Source organism: Haplochromis burtoni, unplaced genomic scaffold (genome assembly GCF_018398535.1).
Source record: "Haplochromis burtoni strain Fernald_Lab_line unplaced genomic scaffold, NCSU_Asbu1 Contig_26, whole genome shotgun sequence".
Taxonomy (NCBI): Eukaryota; Metazoa; Chordata; class Actinopteri; order Cichliformes; family Cichlidae; genus Haplochromis; species Haplochromis burtoni.
Window position 1 is genome coordinate 2,396,711 of NW_024582387.1, and position 18,997 is coordinate 2,415,707.

The following is an 18,997-nucleotide window of genomic DNA, read 5'->3' on the forward strand; positions in this document are numbered from 1 at the left end:
CGAACATTATTACACTGACACCATGTTTGTTAAAGACGTGGTTGTCGGAGTACTATTTCATTAAGAATTTGCAAATGTATTCAGCAACAAGCAAAGGATTTGGTGTTATTCTGATTTTTCGTATCGCCAACAAATCTAACAAATAGATCACAACGTGCAGTTTGTTGGTGGCACTAAATCTCAAAGCCTAATCACACTTGGTGAGGATGTACATTTTGTAAACTGTTCAAGATTAAATGGTTTCTTTTATAAAAAGCTGAAAAAGCTGCAGTTTGACAGGTTAACAAATACATAATTTGTATAATGTTACATGCTTGTTTTGAAATAATGTGCTACCATTAGAAACTAAAAAACATTGCAAAGCTCTTTGGGCTGTGTATATGTGAATACTTTACCTGAAATTAACAGACATGGATATGAAGGTTTACAGCTGCATGCTGCGTTCTTCACTTGTATCTCTTAATATCTTTATGCAGCTTCTATACACACGATGACTGAACAGTCACATCTGATAGCTGTGTGCCCATCCCTATATCCAGTTTAAAAAATGGCAAGAACTTTGTAAATTGGCTGAAAAGTAACAGATGCACTTTCCCCCACTCATTTCCTTCAGTTTTATAAAGGCTAACTTTCAAGGGTGTGTGTGAGGAATACAAATGAAGGCGCTTTCATACTTTGAAACAGTTCAGCAGCCATAAACATTCGCTGCAGACATGAACGGCTGTGAGCGAGTGTAACTTATCACAGTCAGTGTGGACTCCAGATGTCCACACTGTTGCATGGATCAAGCAAAGCCCATTTGCATAATCACATTCAAATTGCTTGATAAACTCAACATGGGATGTTTTTTCGCCCCCCAACCCAGTGAGCGCTGATATACCCATTTGCCTGCACATTTGTGTGTGAAGAAATAGACCGAGGTAAAGGAGGGTGAAAGAGAGAGTAACCAAGGGAGGAAGTGAGTTTGATGTGTACAAGCCTGTACATGTGTGGGAGAGTCCAAGGGAGGTCTCTGTGCCAATGTTTGTGGGCAGACTTTAAACACCAGAGGCAGACAAAACCATCATATCAACTGCATCAAACGGCCATGGTTTTTGAGTTCTTATGTGTGACTCAGTCTCACTGTAAATCTCCAGTGACATTATTCAGCATAGTTGAGGAAACAGCTTCTTTACTACATCCGCGAAGCAGCAGTAGAGCAACAGCAACGGCTGTTTGCAAGAGTGCAAGAGTGTACAAGTCATGAGTAGTCTTTATAAAGGAATGAGCCTACAAAGCCAGCAGCTGACTATCAGGGAAATGACCAAATTACTAGTTTAATCAAAGAATATAGATAATGGATCAGAACAAAGCAAACAGGAACACATATAGCCATGTGTGTTTTTAGTGGTTAGCTGCAGTAACACATGATGCAAGAAAGAATTACACAACACAGTTCAACATACAAATAAACTAACTGCTTAAACTAGCAATGCAACTAAGAAAAATGATGTACTGTGAAAACATTACATTACTTACATTAATAATATTATTATGTGTTACAAGTACTCTGTAATTTTACATTTACATAAGCAAACAAGATAGGATCTCAATTAAGGCATATTTTGAAAGAAGGCACGTTATGGAGCAAAACTAACTGATATCTCAAAATTGACCTTTGCATAAAAAACACATTTTTGCCTGTGGTGTTTTTAAAAACAAAACAAAACACATTTGTACATAAACTATTAATATGCATTATTTCTGTATTCACAGAGTTCATTTCCTTCACATAGAACTCCCTGGGAATTGAACTTCTTGGAAAACAGAGTGTCTGGATTGTAGCCTGAGGTGTAACCGACAACTGATGATGCTTAGGTTTCATCATAGCAACTGTCTGACAGCTCACTAAGTTGTGTAATCAGTAATCAGGAGCTGGATGGTGGATTCCTCAGTCCCTATACACCTGAGCAGAGAGATGTCTGATTATACTTGGCCTCTCTGACGTGCTGTTACACCAGCTGTTGCCACATGCACCGTTAAAAGCCAGCCTCCTCCCCTACACTCCCTCTTTCACTCCCTGAATCTCTGCCAGCGCTATGCGCTTGTCTATTTCCACTACTGCAGTACTGTAATCTATTATACATATATTGTAATGAAAACATACTTAATTCATGATGTTTATTGCAGTTGAAAAATGTCAACTTGTCAACTTAAAGAACAGACCACAATTGGAGAGCTGACAAAAAAGTCTGTTACATGAGGAAACTGTGAAAGAAAGGGCTCATTCTTTTTTTCAGCTGACCTTGTAAAAAATGATCACGTTCTACTGCTTTCTGTTCCCGCAAAGCACGTTTATCAAAGCGCACTGACAGAGGTAAAAAGGTCAGGCCTCTACACAGAGGATAGGCCAAAGTAATTAAATTACAATTATATTTTAGCTAATTAGCTGATGCCTGTGTCCAAAATGATTTACAGTGAGTGCAGAAATAGAATAAGCTACAATAAAGACTAAATTACTTCTGGTGCTCTTGAATAATCTCGCAGCATCATGAAATAATAGTAGTACATGGTTGAAAGAATATGTGATACAGACGCAACAGAGAGTCTGTCATTTTAGATGATTTCAGTGTAACTGCAGTTTCTTGATTTTTTTTGACATCTGTATTTTTATTATACACATTCTGAATATAATCAGTTATTTCTTATTATTTTTTTTGACATGCTAACATACACGTTATTGCAGATAATTGGTCCACCAGAATCACCCCTCGCAAACCCCTCCGTCCTTTTTGGTGAACTTGGTGCATATCATGTGATGAAAATTAAAAGTTGAACCCCAAATTTTTTCACACTCACTGCTAAATTGCGTCTTCTTCGTAGCTTCCTTCAGAACATTTGAGGGGACGTAAATCACCTCCAGTTCAACCCCAACCAACCACATGACATTTAACATTGGCAGGCGTTTCCCATTTTTCTTGGGTAGTTTGATGATCTTCACAAATTTATTCAGTGTGGCATTTTTTTTTCTAACTTCAGTAACATAATGCAGTTGCTTGATTTTAACGAGGTGCAATGGCAGTACAAATTAGAAAGCTCTCAGACATAATTACAGGTACACATGTAACTACATGTAGTATACACCCAAGTGTGGTGCCAAAACTCATGCAAGAGGCTGAACTATCCCATAATGTTTACAAAGCTCCCATATGTTACATTAGCAATCCAACATTTGCAAATTTTCACGCGTGCAAACTTGATCCTTTGTGCTCTTTATCACAGGCTTCTGCCGTTATGACACCATGGAAAACGTTTATAAACCCAGTGGAAGTTAAAGAGGGGGGTGCATTCTGCAATGTTACCTTGAGAAGGTGCTGCTGCGGCTTGCTGGATCGCTGCAGTCTCCTGGCTCAGCTTCTTCTTTGCCTCCAGGACAGGGTTCTCAAACTGGGTTTTCTGATTGATGTGGCTGTAACATAAAGAGGTTCAGGTTTGTGAGAAGAGACTTGGAATGCAAACACGCACACCCATAGACATGCTAATCTCTCACTTATTGAGCTTACTGCATCATTTTTCTGCAGTTAATTATGTATGCACCATCCTTTTAGAGGAAGTATAATTTTCTGATAGAGGGATGCTATAGTGGTGCCAGTAAACAAATTCACAAGCACAGCACACATACAGTACATTCTGACTTGCCTCCTCTTTATGTGGGGGAAAGTACCATTGCTTTTAGCCATTTAATATTATAGGAAATGAACCCCTGACTGCCTGTTCCCCTACAACAAGGTAAACAGCCTGTTGTCCCCCTGGCATACAAACAAGAGCCACTGCTTCATAGTGAGCTCATTTCAAGCTAAACACTAGCAGGTACAAGCTCCATCTATATGCCATTGACTCCCTGTCCAAACAGTGCAGGTCTCTCTCTCATGTCACTTCTACCTAGGAGCGTTTATATGCTTTCTGAGCAATAAAACAATGCGAGAATTCCCATTTTCTTTTCAACACAACAGATTGCTACCTCGTCTTCCAACCCCCACTCCACTTCTTCCATGCATTCTAGTTCAAAATCTCCCCATTTCTCTCTACTGCTGTTACAATGGCTGTGTTTCACAGATTTCCTGCCGGGATGTTGATGACAAATACACATTTAGCACACAGACAAATATACAAACAATATGCAATGACAAATACACAGACTCTATAAGCACACACAAACACTGACAGAATGCGATGAGAGAAAAATCTGTTTTGTGTTCATATACAGGTCACTGCAATGTTACCCGCAGAGTTTCATTTTGCCACCCACCGATAAACAATGTGAAAATCCTGATCAAAATCTTCAAGTGTTCTCCAGGTAAAGGCTTTCTCTCGGTATGTTGCATAATTCAGAATATTCTCACCCAAGATGTGCTACAACCATTTGTTTATTTTAGACAATATTACTTTACATTTTCCCACCGCTCAAGTACACAGAGCTCTGCAATATGCACTTGTGCACTGACCAAGCTGGTAAAATACGCTTGTGTGTTATGTGCATCTGAGACGAACAAGTATGACAAAGCAATTGGCACTGATGGTGATGATGGCAACTGGAGTGATGGGAAATGAGATGCATCAGTATTACTTACTCAACATAGTATGTCCCATACTGTGGATCGTCAATTTCCTCCCAGCCATAAGGTAACTCTGCAAAAGGAAAAGAGTGTGCTATTGTGCTGTGGAGATGCAAATTGGGTGCTCACAAGATAACAGACCAATAGAAGGAAAGGGGAGAAGTATGCGCAATATTTTGCAGAGGTCTGGGAATCTATCTGGCATTATGGAACAGCGGTAGTTACCAGTGTATCTTTCCCCCCTGACTGGAATATTTAGCATTGGAACGTATGTATGAAAATACTGCCATAATAATCTAGAAGACATATTCCCGTGGTTTTCAACAATCTGGCTGGAATAGCTGGTGCATGTTATGTCTTGACGAACATTATGAGGCATAAGAAAAGAAAAGACAGATGAGCTCTTAATGCAAGGAAGTGCACTGGAGTTGCTTTTCAGAAGAAAAACACTCACTAGCTTTCCGTTTGCCTGTAAAAATCCATTAAAAACAAGCTGGAAGGGTCCCACTTTTTCAGCCGTGGCTGCTGTCTGTCTATGCTTGCACTTAAGCCCACATTATATCCTAAGGATAAAAAGGCACGTCTGAAAATCCTCAAAGTAGACTCCAGCTCTAGATTTTTGAAAAATTAGCTTTTAGCACTGCGATGCTTAAGGTTACTCTTAGGTGATGTGCCATTTCAAAGAGAAGTCAAACATTCATATTTCATCCTGGTTGGTTGCTTGATTCATTGTGAGAAAGGGTGAGAAGTGATGGCTCATGTAATGTAGGGCATATACAATGTAAGTATGCCCCTGTGTAAAAGCATGTGCAGTATTTAATGGAATGAGTGTACGCTTCAGAAAACCAGCTGAGCAAAGGAGTATACATACCGCCATCCTCGCACTTCTCAGGGGGCTTTGCCTTCTTTGCCAAGCGGGGGTCCAGCCACGTGGTTGTCTTGGTATTGTGACTGTAGAGTGCAAAAAAATAAAAGCCAGGAAATATCTTCAGTAAAGACCTCTGAAAACAAGGAAACCACTGCTGAAGCACAAGCAGCCAACAAAAAAGATGTATCACAGCAGGAAAAACGGCAGCCGTATTCTCCCGTGTAACATGCTCTTGTGCACAAGATTACTCAATTTATCAGCAAACATCTGATCCATTGCTTTATATTCAGCTGTCAGATTACAGTGTTTATGGTTAGGTGGCCTTTTCAGAGGGGAGAAAAAAAAAACCATGTGATGTGAAACATGACAAACTCATTTATCCTCAAATGTGTTAAACAACTGGAGTGTGTAATCAGCAGGAAAATCACAATGGTCTTCTGATATCTTCAGAGACAAGTAGCTTAGAGCAAAATGTGAATAAAACACAAAGTCGTGAACACACACACTTGCGTTTACTGTACGTAAACCCATACACCTACAGACCCTAAGAGAAGGTCTGTTTTTGAGCTTTACTAAGTTGTCTTTTTAAACATCGGATACACTGTGAGGCCTAGAAATATTGCAAGTTTACTATTAAACTGAATTTTACTGTTAAGTTTACTGAATTTCCCAGAGGAATCTACCTGAGAGATTAATACAGTTCTATCTATCTATCCAAACAAAGGACAGTTGTGTACATTTTCTTCTTTTTAGTTGTTTTTATGCTGTTGTCAGGGTGTTATGGTTTAATTTTCCTGTGACAGGAAATGAGGTGTAGATCTCAGCTAAACAACTCATCATCAGACAGAAGATCAAACCTAATATCGCTGCTGAAACTGACAGAAAATTTTTTTGAACTTTTTGCAGACATACTTGTACTTTTCTATTTATATGTATATTTATACCTATTTATCTCTATACTTATCTACCAATATCTCTGTTTCTACACTCATTTTATACGAGTGCTTGATGTTTGTTGTGTAGTTGCTGCTATGACAACTCAGTTTCCCTCTGGGATTAATAAAGTCTCTCTGATTCTCTGATGTGTCCTTCATTATGGATAAATGAGAAACAAGCAAACATTAAAAAAAAAGTATGACAATTGATACACACACAACACTTTCATGTTACCATAACATTTAGCAGCATACCTCACTGTAGCTGTAAGATGCGATAATTTACATAAGCAACAACACTCCGGTTGTCAGTCGGCCCACATTTCAAACCTCATCATCCAGTTTACAGACTGCACCAGCTATCAGCAGATTAACCTGCAGCAGCATCTTCTTATGATTTCTCTTATTCAACAGCACCTCACAAAACAAGCAAAGCAATTTCCTAAAATAACTGATCACATATTAGCATTTGTTGGGACTACTTTCTTCTGTGTATTAGTTCCAACACACATTTGTTGTGCTAATGAGTATTGATGGCAGCAGGCTGGTGAAAGTGGCCCTGACATATTTGAACTTTTCACCAAGGTCAATATTTGTGACTTATTGATGTGGTTTTAATAGTTTTGGCCACAGGCAACACACAACAACTCTTGTGGGCTGAATCAGTTAATTGTTGTTATTTTAATTATATTTTGTTATAAATATTAAATAAATATTAAATAAACACTGTTTGAGAAGCATAGAATGACATAGCATATATGGCAACTTGTGGGTTAATGAGTAATAACTTACATTTGAGGATGCACTGCCTGATAATCCAGGACTCAGAGCATGCGTAATTATGTTTTATAAACTCTATAAAATTAACTAAAATAACTGCAATTTCTAATCAGCCCTGTATCAGACATTATCACTTTGAGCCACAGCTCACGTCTCACTTACTCTATGAAGTAGACCATGCCGGTCTCAGTATAAGCCATCTCCCAGTTGAAAGGCAAGGGCTCCAAGCTGTCATCACGAGGAAGAGAGCTCCATGTGCGGAAGTCCATGGTGCTGCTGGACTGAGTGTAGCTGGGCACTGCTTTCCTCCAGTCTGCCCCCTCTTTGTGCTCTGGAGAGCGTTGGAGGATGGATATATTAAAAAGGGAATAAGACAGTGAAAGCAAGGCAGAGAGAGTAGAAGGTTCGCCTGCAGGAACACCTATGTCCTGTGTTCCTGCTTGCTGCAGGGAATTGGCGATTCCATGTCACACACAGGATTTGCATGTCTTCGCCAAAGGGCAGTTTTAGATTTGCCTGAGCAAACTGTGTGTGAGGAAAAGTCTGTGCCTATGTATGTGTATATTTCCTGTGGGTTGCAATGATAGAGGCAGGGATTCACATCGAAAGGGCCAGTTGAACCCTGAGGCTTCTTCTCTTTGATAATACTTTATAACTGCACATAAAATATATTCTATTACATTTGTAGACACTCCCCTTTAATGAGAAACTGCTTGCCAATGAACACGAAACATACAACAAAGACTCTGTTAATTCAGTTAGCACTCCATGCCTTCCTCAGAAGATTGTTATAAAGCACTGAAACATAACTGGTTTTCATCCTTTTCTTTTTATGTGGCGCTAACCCTCCTCACAATAGAGGATAATGCCAAAAGATGTTACGCAAATCACAATAAAAGCATTTCTGGGGGGATGCATTTCCTAAAGATCATTCCACCTGAATTTTATATTGCCTATAAATTGCTAAAAGAAACAACTACAGAGCCCTTCAGCAGCATTCAAATTTTGGTTATTTACAGCTTCTAAAACACTTTCCTCTTTTGCCTCTCTGATCAAATACGCACACTTGAGCTTGATTTTTAAAGGAAGACAAAGTGCGGATGGCATGTTTGAAGATGCTTTATGTGCTCGAGCTATGTAGAGACTTGGAGAACCAGCCTGAGGGCAAAGCCTGAAGGAGAGCTCATCAGTAAGGTTCACAGCAGGGTGAGGGCCCACTCGACGATACGAGTCAGATGGGTTATAGAAGGACTGTGGTTGATAAGGACAGCCTAAGCAACGATGGGGGAAGCTGCAGTGAAGAGTTCAGAGACTTAGAGCTCACATTTTCCATTAACCTCTTTTTTCATTCGACCATAACTCTCTCCATCTACGGTTGGTCTGAGACTTCTTTGCCACAGCTGTGGGCTGTAGCAGAGCAGTCATTTGTGACTGGTTGCTTTCCATAAAAAGAACTCCTGAATGTCTGGGCATCGTTTTGTGTTTGATTTCAATATGACAGAACAGTTGTGTAAACAGACTGGATTTCTGTGAATCCCTTGTACAGCTGAGCAAGCAGTGCTTGAGCTGAGACTGTCAAAACAATGTTTCATTGTGTAAAAAATATTTTCAGCTTGGACTGGCCTCAATCTTAACCCTAATTCTCTCCTACTAAAAAAAATGGATATGGTATGTAGCATGTAACCTATTTCTGCTACAGGTCTGCTCTCCTTGTAAGCATTAAGGACAGATTCACTCCTTAGAGAGCCCAGGAGTTGTTCTGATAGATCACATGCACAGTATCCTACTCTCCTAGATCAGAGTCTCTCAAGGTGACCTGGGAGTTTATTCAACGCTAATGGTAACAGGGCTGTCACATCACACGTTTAAAATAGAGTCCAAGATAACATTATTTCTATTATTTCTAGAAAGCGATATTACTGTGACCTAAAGTTCTTTACATGTCGGTTGGGTCCCTTTAAAACTAGAAACCCAAATCTATCCTCAGGAACCAAGTCAGACAGGGCACAGACTGAGTTCAATCTAAATGTCATTATGTCAAAAATCTGGATTATATTTAACAATGAAATGAAAAATCCAATACCTGTTGAATGCTCTCTTTCTGGGCCTGTTTTTGCATTTGGATCAGGTCTCACTGTCCTCAGGTCCCTTTCTAAAAAAGACTTAACAGTAATTCTTGATGCTTTAGGGTTTTCTAGGGTCTTTTAGGGTCAAGTATTACTGAACTGAACTAAACACAGAACTGAAAATTGACTATTATTAAACAATAAGAAATCGGAAGTAGAAATTTCTTCCCCTGAGCTTCTCATTAAGAAAAATAATATGCAATACCATTTGATCTAGTACAAAATATTTCAATCTTGACTGACAAATGAGATGCAAAATGACAAAATGAATTACGAAGACGACCAATCTGCACAGGAGAGCGTAGTGCAACATTATTTTCGTACACCTTTTTTGAAGCCTAACATTTTATGCTTTGACATTGACCTACCAGGCAAGCCATTGACCAGTGGTGGCCGCTCATCATCATCCTCCTCCTCAGGTACAGCGCTGTCCTTCCTGTCCATCTTACTGACTGAGGTTGTACGTTTCCTGGGGACCTCGCCACCAAAGTCCTCATCAAACAACACCTGATCCACCAGGTCAGGCTGCACCAGGTTGGGCTCTGCTGGAGGCTTTGGGGTTCCATAGTAGTTACCTTACAGAGGAAAGGAAAATGAAAAAAAGAAGTCATTTAAAATAATGTAACCAGAAATAGAAAAGCTTGAGTATATTTCAAAAAGACCAAAAGGAAAGAAAACTGTACTTGGCTGTGCCAGAAGACACAGACAGGCCCTCCACTATGCCACTCTCACCACAATTTCTGTGATTTAAATCAAAAATGATTTCTCTAAATGTCACACACCAGCACTCAAGGTCAACCATTTACAAATTTCAGAGGTCTGATTCCTCTGCATATTTTTTCCGTCTCTTAACCCCCCGCTTTGTTTCCCCTTGATAACCGCACCACAGGGCTGTCATCACTCATGTTACATTAAAATCACTTCACTTGGAATTTGCCAGCAACTAATTACACTGATCATTGAATACAGCAATTATCTATCTCTCAGCTTGCTTTTTTTCCATAATGAAGAAAGACCTTGTGTTACGGATTATAAATATTCAGTGGGATAACAGCGCTCTGTAAAGAGACGCAGGAGAGAGTAAAACTTTGTTAAATTATTTTCTCATTTAGCTCATGGGGTGATCTATCTATGTATGGCTAGTGAGCAGTATGTGGAACTCAATTTAGGCATTGAATAAGTAATTATTCAACCTCCATTAGGATTACAAATAATGTGCATACTAATTTAAATCCCTGCCATTTATTATGATTATTTGTTTGTTAAATGCTGCTCTGTCAGATGTGTTTACGGAAAAATTATCAAATTAATTTTTTTGTAATCCATTAGTAAAGGCATATATTTACTTGCTACTTACAATAAGTGATCGTCAGATTGAGCCTACTCAGCGAAATCATCGTATATAATTAGATTAAATAAAGAATACAGAGAAATACCGCTGGGAAATGCAGATCTTTGGCTATTTAATTAGCCTTCATAAACTTGATCTTATTTTCATTTGGAGCCAGTTGCTTATGGGACCATTGTATTATGAACCTTTGATGTATTTAAGCGTGAACATGCAGGCATCACAAACAGTGTACTGTAAGAGCAGCATTTATCAACTCCAGATCTTTTTATAGCTCGCTACAAAGAGGGAAAACTGACAGCATCGTGCATGGCAGAAAGAACAGAGGGCTGTGAGGAAAATATCACAACCACTCCAGCAGCTTTACAGAGCGATACAGTAGCACCACATCAGCCTTCCTCATAAGTGAGCCCATCTTGAGCCAGGCCTCATCTCCTCGGGCATGCCAGCAACAGTACACGGCAAACAGGGTTAATGCAGCTATGGTCATCTTTCTCAAAGCAGCAGGAAGGTTGAAAAGAAGATGAAGGCTGGATAAAAGCCTACCCTTCCCCTCCTCACATGTAACTTTACTGTTTACTAAGCGACAGCCATCCGCATTTGTCAAAGATGGCTTCATTAACAGGGGTGGCACAGCGATAGCGGGGAAAGATTGGGTCTGCTGGCTAATCCCCGCCTGTCTCCTGCCACACGCTGACATTTATCAGCCAGACGCTACCTCTGTGATTAATTACTTACTAACATGTCTCTTGGCCCCTGATAAATGTGTGGCGCAGATATAGCGGTGTGTGAAAGCAGTGTATCAGCAGAGATTTGTGGCACTATTTGCCATTATAAATGGAGGGAAGCCTTATAAGCTGATAAAAAAAAGGAAGCTTGTCCGATGTTACTTGTGATCCTTGTGTCATGAGGTTGATGAGCAAGGATGAGTGAACCTGCTCCTTCCAAGTGTGTGCAAGTAATTTCATGGTGGTGGAATCAGCTACTGGTAATAAAAAAAAGCTTCCAGTTGTGAAGGGTAATATAAGCTACACAAGGTTATGAGCACTCTTTCATCCTACCAAATGCACGGACAGACACATACACAGCAACAAATCCATCAGACCAAATCCACAAACAGTCAGCTTCAAAATCCAATTTAATGTTTGTTTTCACTTCTTGCAAAAATCTGACTTATTACCACAAAATATACCCTAAAACAACTGTATAGAAGTGGCTGACAAAAGATGAAAGAATTCTGCTCGTAGCATATTAAAGTTCATCTATCAGGGGAAAAAAAGTCTTGTAAAGACCTATTTAGTTTTTAACTGCCTCCTCTGCTCAACTCTGAAAGTGTGACCCAACCTGGATCTCAGAGGCACAGAAATCAAGGAGGGACCAACCCCCCCAAAAAACTAACTGTGAATGCTTGGCACGGATGGCTTATGTGTGTGCTTGCCAGATTACCTGGGACCAAAACCAACATAGATTGTCCAGCTTGTATCCGACCAATTTTAGAGCAGCCTGGATGCACAGAAACAATCTTATCCTAGAGGGATATTACAAGTGTGTTGTGTCCTCATTTTTATCCAGTCTGTCTTGAGAGAAGAACAATCCCTGACAGCTTTGTGACAAATAAGTTAAGGAGACGCTGTTTAGGCTAAAAATATATGTACATTGCCTCCCATAAGCCATTTGCTTAGTGGAGGACAAATGTTTTTCTTGAGCCATTAAGATAATGGCCATTACATCAGGGAGTTCATTACAATTAACTAAGAATCCCATTAGCCAAGCAACTTGTGCACAGCTCAATTATTATGCACGACTACAGACTTAAGGTAATTCACGAGGTCCTCACAGAACTATGGAAGCCACCTGGCCTGTGACAGGACACAGGAACTTATTTTCCCCTTTCCAAAGAAAAAAAATAGGCTGGGCTTCAAACACAACTAAATGCAGTAAATCACATTCCTTGATCCGATTACTTCCACCTTTGAGTAAACTGTGCTGCTTAGAGATCAACACTCCCTGCCACAGTAGCCGTGCATCGCTTGTGCTGACTGAGTTTAAGCAGACGCGCAGAGGAGGGGGCATCCACTATCAGAGTGTTCAGAGTGTTCCCTCTTAGGAGTAGTATACTGAAACCTTCCAACTTTTGAGAAGTTAATCCTCACATCTGCACATAGCCGAGGCTGTCCTGCTTCCTCGGCAAAGGGGGTTTCCACTGGGAGACGAGGAGCTCAGTATGCCTGTCAACTACATCTCTTTCTCTATTATATTATATTCCTCGATTTGCTCCCCATTTCTCTCTTTCTGCAAACAGTCAAACTCTTTATAAAAGGTATAAATCCCACTTGACTTCAGCTCATAGGACAGGTTTTGGGTGCCTTGGTAGCCCTGGAAACCTGATCTTCAAATTCTTAGATGATCTATTCCGACAGAAGGAAGGACAGGATTTGTTCTGTGTTCAAGGATGTGGAATTGTGTGCTAACAATGTATGTGTGTCCATGTGTGTCTAATGCCATTGCTGCAGCTATGCTATGGGGATGAAATCCTTTAGAAGGAATGACACCTTATCACAGGGCTCACAGACTGCTGCAAGAAGCTGCCTCAGCAGGTCCAGACAGACTATGCACCTCACCATCAATAAATGCATGCAGACAAAGTTGCACAATATGGTAAAAAACAGAAAAGCACCTGTCCACATCCAGAGGAAGCTGCTCTGAGCCTTACGGCTCTCTCCCTCTGGATGAGGATTTTACTTTATTTTTTAATTCTACATCTCACAGGAAGCACAAGAAGCAGCTGAATGGGAATGAGAGCGGTGAAGGGATTGTCCATTTTATGCGACCAGAGGTTGCTCCTCAAACATTTAGAAAAATCCTCTCGCATTTCACAGCAGTCTGGATTTGCACTAAGAAAGAATGAGCTTAAAGAGAATGGGGAGATTATCATGCTATTGCCATAATCATTGTGATATGTGAGAGAAATCCTCCATTGCAATCCCTTCATGACACGCATACGTTGCAACCGTCTGACTTTACGAGACCTCTGAATGCAGGGCAGCTGCTTATGTTTTATTGTTGCTAAGATGCTAAAAATCTTAAAAACCATTCAAATGTTCGCCAAGCTGAAATATCCGTTGTTGTGTAAACTCTGTACTGGAAAGAACATGAATGTGCTTGTCTACTAGCAGTAAAATATCATTTGGAACTGACATGTTTACTTCCTTAAGGCGCTGTCACATGAACATTTGGGAAAAAATCCCAGTTCTTTAGCTCTAAAAGTTACTTTTTAAATTTTGAATGTTTGTGACAAGCCAGACCTTCCTGGCTGTGTATGTGAGAGGAGAGAAAGAGGAAAGAAAGAGGCTGATTTATCCCATGAATAAAGCATGAGTTGTAAGTAAGGACACAAGTGGATCCTCCTTATTTGTGACTGCGAAGTCAGCAGGTGGGTTCAGAATGTTGACTGGTTTACAAAAAGTCACCAACAGGTGCCACAGCTGCTACTCGTTCACACACTATTGTGTGAATATGCACTGTATACTGAAAAAGTAAAATAGGTACTGGCACAGATACATAAACAGGGAACGCAAAAAGTGTCGGACATGAAGTACGGACTTGCAGGGCACAGATTAAAGTGCAAACTATGCTCATGAGCATGCATGCAAGTTATGGCTAATTCAAGTACGAGGAATAACTTTCCAGCTCTGCAAATCACAGACTGTCCATGCAAAATGCTAAATTTAGAAGAATTGTCTAATACAGAAAATGCAACAACAGAACTGTGATCAGTAGGTTTGCCTCCCATATGTCTGATTATGACCTGCTCTGCTTCATAAAGAATTAAAGAATCTGACAAAGGAAAAGTGGATAAAGATAAAGCTAACCAGAGCTGAGCACCAGCCACAAGCTTCAGTACGAGCAGTGAAAAGATCAAAAGATTTAATTATGGAGACAAGCTGAAAAGAGAAAAGGATGAATGACCTGTTATCTGGCAAAAACTCGGGCAACTCTTTTTATTTAAATATCTGTATCTTTTTCTAGTTGCAGAACACTTTATGTTTTAGTTGTTTAGGAGTAAGAACATCCAGTAACCTCCAGCAGTTTTGTTTAATAATTAATTTTGTAATGAAAATAAAAAGAAGACTGGAATTTTTTTTTGTTTTTTTCCTCTACATGCTGTCAATTATAGTACTTAGAAAGGAAATTACAATCAGGAAAACTCAGTAATGTGTATTGAAAATGAAAATATAAGTTTTATTTTACTGACACATTTTATTTGTCTAACCAGAGTAAACTATCCTCTGATCACTGCAACATACATAACACAAGGCCTATAATTCACCCTTTAGCTCAAACACTTTGAATGCTTTGCTACAAAGAAGAAAAAACCCTTCCTGCCTATCACACCTGTCACTGACTGCTGACTATTTCAGGTCCTAAAGTGCCTGGAAAATGTAAAGTTTATTTAATCCTTGCTACAAAAAATTTGTTCTTATTTATACAATATTTCTATGTCTATTTAAATTTAAGGTCTGCGTCATACCTCATTGCCCTTTCTACACATAGAGAGGAGAAGCTGAATAGTGCAGTTTATATCAAGAGCTGCAAATACTGCTGCTACTCTGACTGTCACTTCTAACAAGTCTTTAATCGTGTTTCACTGATCAATACATTTTGTCCCGCTCGTCACATTTCACTAAGGCAGGCTATAAGTCATAATGACTGTGAATAGCAAGCTTACACTCACTCTATTATAGAGAGCTGTCAGTGTGAATCATATTCTCTGACTAAATGCACACAGCCGAAGACATGCACACAGAAAGGTTTCTCATATTCTTAATGCCACCGTGATGCCTACCATCATAGGTTCCACTCTCTAGCAGAAGTCCACTCTCCTCCAGGATCCTAAAGTCTCCAACACTGATGAAATTGTAGTCCACGCCTGGCACCTCCCCCTCTCGAGGAAGCCGTGTTGTGCCTGCAAAGAAAAACACACAAGCATACAAGTCAACACAAGTATAGATAAAGCAGTAATGTAGAATATGTTTCAGTTGAGACAGAAACTGAGATTAAGATATTTTCTCGGCTAACAGGTTCTGAACTGAATTGACCAGTCAAAATAAAAACAACTCTCTACTCTCTGTTCTTGATTTCAAAGATACAAAAGATGCAGTTTTTGTGCGTTTTTTTTCTTTTTATCTGTACAGGACTGCAGTACATATTTGATAAGAGCAGATATCTCTTTTTGGAATGAAAATCCAAAGAGACCTTGGTACCATCTTGTGAAAGATGGATAATTGATGAAGGCCTGTAGAGCACTGAGGGCTTAATTCATTTAATCCTCCGTGAGTAACTGCAGCCTCTGCTAACAAGTTCTTATTGGAAGCTTCTTGGCACATATACTGGCTACAGCTGAAATGCAGAAATCAGTAGAGCAAATTAGAGATGTGAATTATGATGGAAGCAATGGGATTTGTAGCCCCCTGGTGTGGGTTAAGTTCACTCAGTGCCACAGAGGGCAACGCGAATGCAAATGACACAAGGCAATTCTGAGTGCATATTTTGCCCCTGTGGGGAAGCCACAGTCTACTTCAGTACTGATGGGAATTTTTTTCTTCGAGGATGATTATCTGCAAAGCAAAAAAATGGACACCAAATGATTACATTAGCATGGGGATTATGTAAACTGTATTCCATGAATAAGTAAGTGGGAATGTGCTACAATTGCACTCAAGGCTAATTAGGTGGTGTGTCACCAAACTTGTAAACTCCACTGAAATAACCACAAGAGTTGAAGGTAGGACAGCAGTAATTGGTAGCACGAGAGGCAAAACAAAGCAGACACACAGCCACCAGTCATCAATCCTGCATTTCATGGACATTTCTCTCACCTAAATGAATGTCAGTCATGCTTCTGGAGCAGATACTTCCTAGTTAATCCTTTCTAGGGTCATGGGAAGGGCAGAGGGTTGAGGATAAGAGGGAGATGAAGAAACAAGAAACAACCCTGCAGATTACCAGTCTGTAGGGGGCTTGCATAAAACAGTCATTTATATTCAGAAAATCATTCAATCTGAAATTTTAAATAAGCCCGATTTCAGTGTAAGAGGAAACCAGAGCAAATCGAGTAGCCCTGCAGCAGAAAAGGGAGATGAGGGAAACAAAGAAACGATACTACACAGAACTACAACACAGAAAAAAGTTTAGTAAGTGAATATGCTCTCACAATGCCAAGCAAGAGCACTTCTACCACTTCTGAATTCAACAACAGCAACGCACAGTATCAGCAAGAAAGTAACATAAGTATTTTGAATTAAATACAAATATACCCTAAGTGTGCCGCTGATCTGTTCAGCAACAGTATACATGTGTTGCATTAAAATAAACTGCATTTAGGCATTACAACAACTATAGTGGAATGTTACTGAAATATACTGCAGCATCTCCAGAGTATTTTTTTGGCACTTGTAGAGTCTGTGCTAATTAGAAGTGAAAAGGGTCTGTAGATCGTGGTGGCCAAATAGCCTATTAAGTAACTTTATGTTGCCATTTCCTTTTGTTTTTCCACTCATATTTTCTCCCTAATTGGACTGTGACAGCTTCACTGCACAGTGCAGGAGCAAAATCACAGTTTGGGGAGAAAAAAACCAAAACACAGACGCTTGCTTCTACAGTCTGCCGTGATACCACAGTTTGTGTTACCAAAAGCAGTTGACACTGCATTGTGTGTGTGAATGCCAACCTCTGCTGCTTCTCATTACCAACTTGTCTGCCTGCGGCGCTGGCTTTGGTCCCTCGAAAATGTCCCCTGTAGCCCAATTACTTGAGTCACAGTTGTACCTGCCAAGAATCTCCCTAAGCCATCATCCTGGATGCCACACCAATATATACCATAAACCTGCTATTGTGAATCAGTCGTGCCAATATAATAAGGGCTCGCTCATGTTTTGAGGGTGCAGATGAATGAAAGTGGCAAATCCAAACAGAACTTTGCAGCATCTTGCCATATTTTTCTTTTGAACACAAGGGTTGGAGACCGCTAAACTAACGGCAGGAAGCCCCCCCCCCCCTCCAAAAAAGATACTATAATGAAAAAGGTTAAGTGGATATACTGCAGTTAATTGCCCAGCAATACACAGCAGGAATGTATTTGGATCATGGCACATAGCAGAGGGGAGAGTCTTCTCTATTCAAATTCGGGCTGTACCGAGTGACATTTTCTCAGGCTCCAGAGCTTCAGTGGGAATCAACAGCAAGTAATAAAAGATTCAGGACATGTGTCTCCTGGTTTAATTAAAGGCAACAATTGTACAACTGTAATCTGACAAAATCAATAGACACACAAGAAAAAGGCAACAGTAGTGTCGTGACTTCTAAAGTCAAAATGACACCAGTTTTTGGGGTTACATAAAGTTTAAAAAGTACAAAAAAATGGCATCGTGGTCTCTGAAGCACCCTTCAGTTTTTACTTGATTATTTTTCCTTGTTGTCTTGTTTTTTGTTAGCTCCTGTTTTATTTTAGTTGTGGATCTCTGGTATTTCTTTTTTGTTTTTCCCTCATTTGCTGTAGCCTGCCCTGCCCTCATTAATTTCACTGTGATTGTTTTCACCTGCATCCAGTCAGCCCTGTGTGCGTATGCAGTTTAATCTGTTCCCCTGTAAATTTGTCTATTTACCTTCAGTTTGACCTTCTTGTACTCACATATTTCAAAAGCTTTTCTGGGTTCTAGTTTTGTTTTTATCAGCCCTGTGGAGTCATTAAAGCTCACCTTTTGTTAGTTAGACCTATTTATTCATTTCAATTTTGTAACCTGAGGTCAAGAAAATGTTTCAACACCATCTGCTGCATGTGCTTTGGATGGTGCTGGAGGTATTGTAAACAATAGTAAGAGAGCTGCTTGTCTGGTCAAACTATATAAATAAAGCTTATAATTAGGGCTGAATCAGATGACCCAGAACCTTCACTTTCTTATGCTGCAATAGGCCTAGGTTCCTGGTGGCTTCCCATGATACACTGACTGTTTCTTCCTTATTCAGGTTTGTGTTTATACACCACTTTACTTTTAATCATTAGGTTCTGTCTCTCTTCCACAGTATGTCTCTTGCTCTGCCTCCCTCCCCACCCCACCAGCAGATGGCCGCCCCTCATTGAGCCTGGTTCTGCTGGAAGTTTCTTCCTCTTAAAAGGGAGTTTTTCCTTCCCACTGTTGCCGAGTGCTTTCATACAGTGGATCGTCTTGTTTGATTGTTGGGGTTTTCTCTGTATTATTGTAGGGTTTTTACCATACAATATGAAGTGCATTGAAGGGTTTTGTTGTGCATACAAATGGTGCAAAATGCAGCTGCTCACATTTGAA

General features: G+C 39.9%; 1 protein-coding gene across 5 annotated transcripts in view; it reads right to left on the reverse strand.

Annotated features, from left to right (window-relative positions):
* The window catches only part of LOC102305743 (membrane-associated guanylate kinase, WW and PDZ domain-containing protein 3), a 122,677-nt gene that overhangs the window by 15,238 nt on the left and 88,442 nt on the right, over positions 1–18,997 (reverse strand). For 3 of the 5 annotated variants that reach the window (XM_042218998.1, XM_042218997.1, XM_042219000.1), the window contains exons 3-9: positions 15,499–15,618; positions 9,673–9,879; positions 9,262–9,330; positions 7,341–7,509; positions 5,467–5,546; positions 4,611–4,668; positions 3,342–3,448 (exon numbers count right to left, since the gene is read on the reverse strand). In XM_042218998.1, coding sequence (XP_042074932.1) covers positions 3,342–3,448; positions 4,611–4,668; positions 5,467–5,546; positions 7,341–7,509; positions 9,262–9,330; positions 9,673–9,879; positions 15,499–15,618 — 810 coding nt within the window. The remainder of the gene's footprint in view (positions 1–3,341; positions 3,449–4,610; positions 4,669–5,466; positions 5,547–7,340; positions 7,510–9,261; positions 9,331–9,672; positions 9,880–15,498; positions 15,619–18,997) is intronic. The other 2 variants (XM_042218999.1, XM_014332279.2) reach the window with 1 other exon arrangement.